This window comes from Otolemur garnettii, unplaced genomic scaffold, assembly GCF_000181295.1.
Source record: "Otolemur garnettii isolate 467f Iridium unplaced genomic scaffold, OtoGar3 scaffold00039, whole genome shotgun sequence".
NCBI classification, from domain to species: domain Eukaryota; kingdom Metazoa; phylum Chordata; class Mammalia; order Primates; family Galagidae; genus Otolemur; species Otolemur garnettii.
Genome location: NW_003852434.1, coordinates 12,731,018 through 12,736,401, shown reverse-complemented (window position 1 = coordinate 12,736,401; position 5,384 = coordinate 12,731,018). Strand labels below are relative to the sequence as shown.

The following is a 5,384-nucleotide window of genomic DNA, read 5'->3' as shown; positions in this document are numbered from 1 at the left end:
AAAAAAAGAAAAAAAGAAAGTAGCTTAGCTTTTTAAGAAGCCAAACCAGCTGTTTGACCAGCATCACCACATATTTTTCTGTAACATCACAATGAATGCATAGTGAGAAATGCTAACAGAGATGGCATCTTCTTTACTTTTAAGTATTAATAATTATGGTACTATAAAATTCTTTATCCCCATGTCTGTTAATTTTACATAATAGGCAATTAGAACTAGACTGTCTCAAATTATTGTGTTTATAGAGGGACTATGAAAAAATATTGAGAGATTTTTCTGAATTTAGATTTTTCTAAAGTAGTAATGTTTATGAATAATTTTTAATGTATAATTTGCAGGGTGATAAGATCGACAGACGGGTATGTATCAATTTAGCTTAGGCATTTTCCTCTTACACGAAGGCTTTTTCTCTGTCTTGGGTTTTGCTGATGGTTTTGTTTAACAGCTTGTTTGAAGTTACATTCTACTCACACTACATGTCAGCAAATTGATCTCTATCATAATTGGCTCTCTAGTTCTTCTCCCTGGGATACCGTGGTGTTACTAGGAACTGCGGGACTGAGAATCTGAGGCTATACTTTGTGCTCTCTCTGGGGATGCTTGCACTTTCCGGAATTCCTTGGTTTTGGTTTTTTGTCTCTCCTCCCCTCCCCGAGCCTTGTTTCTCTCTTTCTCCTTAAACCATATTACGGGAATTAAAATTTAAGGTTAAGAATTTTTGTCTTTAGGCTCGGCGTCCGTATGCTCAGTGGTTAGGGCGCTGGCCACACACACCAGGACTGGCAGGTTTGAACCCGGCCCACCAAGGCTGGCAGGTTTGAACCCAGCCTGGGCCTGCTAAACAACAATGACAACAACAACCAAAAAATAGCTAGATGTTGTGGCAGCTGCCTATAGTCCCAGCTACTTGGGAGGCTGAGGCAAGAGAATCCCTTCAGCCTAAGAGTTTGAGGTTACTGTGAGCTGTGACGCCACGGCACTATACTGAGGGCAACATAATGAAGCTCTCAAAAAAAAAAAAAAAAAAGAATTTTTGTCTCTATTTCATCAGTATATGAAAGACTATGATGACTTTTATATTAGTTAGACTATTTTTAATGTACAATAGCAAGTATAATTTTGTAATTTTAAAGATTTTTAAATATTATGTATTATTCTAGATATAATTCATATGCTACAACTACCTGTATATACCCACATAACTCTAGTCCTATATGAGGATTAGTTTTTGATGTGAGTGGAAGAGTGCTATTTGTGCTTGGTTTGGTTTGATTCGTGTGTTTGCTCAGGCATGTATTTCAGTTGAACAGTGTATGTGGTAACGACTGAAGTCTGTTAGGAATTATAACTTTGTGTATGAGCATGATCTAACATGTTAATGACTCTCCCATATCTTTATCACCTTAAACATCAGAATTTTTTATGTTTGAGAAAGTATATAAATGTAAATGTTAATTTAAAAGGGTGTGTCATTTCTCCTTTGACCTTGGTGTTGTGTTTTGTTTTGCTTCTTAGACTTTTCTTTTATGGCTTCTGTATTGTAAATCATATTTAGAAATGGTGTCCCACTTAAAGATTTTAAGAAATTGACTCATATTTTCATCTTATACTTTCTGGTTTCTTTTTGTGCATTTAACTGTGTTCCATTTTCCTTTAATGAGCTGTATAAGGTATAGATCCACTGATCTTTTTTAGACAGCTATCTAGTTGTCCCATCACTTTTTTTGCAGTTTTTTGGGGTTTTTTTGGCCGGGGCTGGGTTTGAACCTGCCTCCTCCGGCATATGAGGCTGGCGCCCTACTCCTTTGAGCCACGGTGCCACCCCTCATCATATTTTAAGTCCATCTGTAGCCCACTGATGGTTATATGCTACCTTTTTTTCATATACTAAATTCTCATTAGTATATAGGTCCATTTCTGGACCTTCTGTTCTATCCCTTGATTCCTACCTGTTCATGATCCCCCATGACTATTTTTCGTTTTTTTCACAGTATTCCCAGTTATTCTCAGCTTTTTATAATAATGTTTTGAGAATCAGATTAAGTTCTAGAAGAAAAGAAACCTTTTAATATTTTTATTTGGATCGCATTGGTGTTATGAATTAACTTGGAGTCAACACCTTCATGACGTCAGGTCTTCCTGTCTAGGAACACAGTGTCTTTACTTTGGTTTCTATTTTGTGCTCTTTAGGAATGTTTTAAAATTTTCCTTGTTCTAATTTCATGCCATTTTGATTGGGATTGTTCCTGAGTACTTTATCTTTTTTGTTGCTATATAAATGAATCGCTCCACTCTGTTTTCTCACTGGCTATATTCAACTTTGCTCCTGTGTCCTTCACAGTTAGACCCCAAAGGGCATACTTCTAGAAGATTCAGATTTAAATCTGTGTCTGTTGCTGTTTACTCAAGCATCAGTGGTGATTTGATAGGATGCTTTTATATGAGCACTGTAGGTATATTTGGTACCTGCAAATGGTTAGTCTAAGCCAGCGGTTCTCAACCTGTGGGTCGCAACCCTCAGAAACTGTTATTAAAGGGCTGTGGCATTAGGAAGGTTGAGAACCAGTGGTCTGAGCAATAGTGAATTTCATATAGATAGCCCACAGATAAAACATGCACTTGTATCTTGAGTAGTTGTAAGTTCTGTGTGGTACATAGTCAATTGAGAGTAACTGTATTTTTAACTTGTGCATTTGTATAGGTAACATGAAGTTATACTGTGGGCACAGTAATGACATAGACACAAGGAAAAAGTAAAAACAACACAGACACCATGTAAAACTAAAGTCATTAATGCTCACTTGGCAAATCCTTTGAAGAAATCCAGTTTAAATTTAATTCAATATTAAATATACCTGAAAATATATTATAAAAAGGCCAAGATATTGAAGTCAAGGTTTGTGAAATTAGACCAGTCTAGGTGGTAGAATTTTTCAAAACAGTGATGATTACTTTAAATCCATTCCTTGTCTAGATCTTTGAATAAATATATTTGAGATATTTCATAAAATTTGCCCCAAAGTGATGCATGACTCTACTGATCTTCATTATTTTTTTTCAACAAATTTTGTTTTTCTTTAAGAAAAAAATGTAGGTTATGGTAATATAAATATGGGCAGTGTCAGTCTTACAGACTGAGAGATGATCTACACAGGAGATGTAAATGTGTTGTTTTAAAATGTAGGGAGCTGGTCTTGCTGGACGTGCTGGTTTTCTTGCTGGACCAGGCGGCAGTGCAGGAAGGCTGGGGCACTTGGCGGGTTCTCGTCTTTTCCCCTTGACTCTGTGTGTGATTTCCCACTGGGTGGCTTGTTGTCACTGAGTGTGCTGCGTGCTTGACCTTCTTGTTAGAACATGTATTCTCTCATGGAATTTGACTGAGTGACTCAGGAGATTATTTCTTTGTATTTTTCGTGATTTTTTTGAAGGAGGCAGACTTTGTCCTCAAAGCAGGAACTTGTTTTGAAAGTATTGATTGAAATATTATAAATTTGCCTGGCAAATTTACTGTAAAGTGTCTTATGGTTGATAAATTTTTTTTTAAACCTCACATAAATTTTTTCATTCACAGACCATGTTTTTATACTAACAGTGCTTTAAATGCTCCTAGTATATGCTTATGAAGATGAATCACTCTGATTTCCACACTGTGATCATTGTGAGACATGCAGCCTGTGGTGCACTCAAGAATGGATCCTCTTGTTTAATTTTCTAAATCTAGATTTCTGGCACTCATTTTTGTAAGATGTTAAAATTCTTTTTATACAAAGAGGATGGGATCTTAGGGCAACTTTAAGTCTGAAAAAAAGAAAATGAATGGAAAGAGATTTCTGCCAACTTGTCTATTACAGGGAAGCAAAATACAAACAAGAGTTGGATTATTAATGTTGCTTTGTACCTGGCTGAGCAGCTGTCCCATTGCAGTGACGCACTTTCTTCACAATTCAGCCAATGTTCCATTTGTATCCTTTGTGTCTTAGAAACATACATGTAAGTATTTATATTTTTAATTTTTTCTTAAGTGGAAATAGTTCTATACCCAAACATTTGAATTCTCCACCATTTTATCTATGTTGCAACTTTTTAAACTGTTGAGGTTGTGGTGATGTTTGCTGAAGCTGTGTATGTATGTCCATGTATGTCTGTGTGTATCGTTGTTTTGTTACGTTCTGGCTTGGAATATATATGGTATTTCTTATAGGAGCGCTTACATGAAATATATAACAAATTACAAAATGTAGTATTCTAGGTATTATGAATCCTTAGCTTCCTTAACAAAGATTGCAGCTTACAGGACAGATTGCAGAAAATCTCGGAGAGGAAGAGCAGTTGGTCCAAGGCCTATGTGCCCTTTTGTTGGGCATTTCAATTTACTTCAATGATAACTCACTTGAGAGCTGCATGAAGTAAGTAAGGGGAAGATGACTCTCTAATGCCCTCAGCACATTTTTTTCTGCCAAAGTATGATGTAGACCAAGCTTTTATGATTTTTGTTATGATTGTCTGTTTTTAAAGCATTTCAATATGCTTATCTCTTATAGAGAGAAACTAAAACAACTAATAGAGAAGAGGATTGGCAAAGAGAATTTCATAGAGAAACTAGGATTTATTAGCAAACATGAGTTATATTCCAGAGCGTCTCAGAAACCCCAGCCAAACTTTCCCAGTCCAGAATACATGATATTTGATCATGAGTTTACAAAGCTGGTAAAAGAACTTGAAGGTAAGACAAGAAGGTTTATTTCAATATTAAGAAGTAACTATGATTATATTTTGCATTTATGTCCTAGATATATGCAGATTATATGATAAGCCTAAAAGAAGATGTTTTTCCTCGCTCTTGACCTGTAGCCCATTGAAGGACATTCAGCTTTCAATGAGATTAGAAAGATTATTTCTGATCTGTTGTGGAGTTACATTATATGTGTTGAGTGTTAAATAAGACAGTATTTAAAATACTTAAAACAAATTTTAAACTTTGTTTTACAGGTGTTATAACTAAGGCCATTTATAAGTCCAGCGAAGAAGATCAGAAAGAAGAAGAGGTGAAGAAGACTTTAGAACAGCATGACAGTATAGTGACTCACTACAAAAATATGATTCGAGAGCAAGTGAGTCTTAGTGGATTGCGAGCACTCTCAATAATGCTGACTGGTATTTTCTGCATTGAAGGAAGTTTTCCTGGCATTTCAAATGAAAGGGGATACAGAAAGTAAAACTCATAATTTCTCAGAGCATCTAGGTGTTCAACAGACTTGAGTGCTTGGCATGTGCTCAGCACTGCACAGGCTGCAGTGTGCAGAGACAGAGGCAGACGGGCAGGGGTCCACGTGCTCCGCACTGCACAGGCTGCAGTGTGCGGAGACAGAGGCAGACGGCCAGGG

General features: G+C 36.4%; 1 protein-coding gene across 3 annotated transcripts in view; it reads left to right on the top strand.

Moving 5' to 3' along the window:
• USO1 (USO1 vesicle transport factor) overlaps window positions 1-5,384 on the top strand; it is a 75,956-nt gene that overhangs the window by 56,680 nt on the left and 13,892 nt on the right. For 2 of the 3 annotated variants that reach the window (XM_012805343.2, XM_023513375.1), the window contains 5 exons: window positions 339-359; window positions 3,852-3,962; window positions 4,288-4,406; window positions 4,542-4,723; window positions 4,990-5,111. In XM_012805343.2, the coding sequence (XP_012660797.1) occupies window positions 339-359; window positions 3,852-3,962; window positions 4,288-4,406; window positions 4,542-4,723; window positions 4,990-5,111 (555 nt within the window). The remainder of the gene's footprint in view (window positions 1-338; window positions 360-3,851; window positions 3,963-4,287; window positions 4,407-4,541; window positions 4,724-4,989; window positions 5,112-5,384) is intronic. The other variant, XM_003790073.3, reaches the window with a different exon arrangement.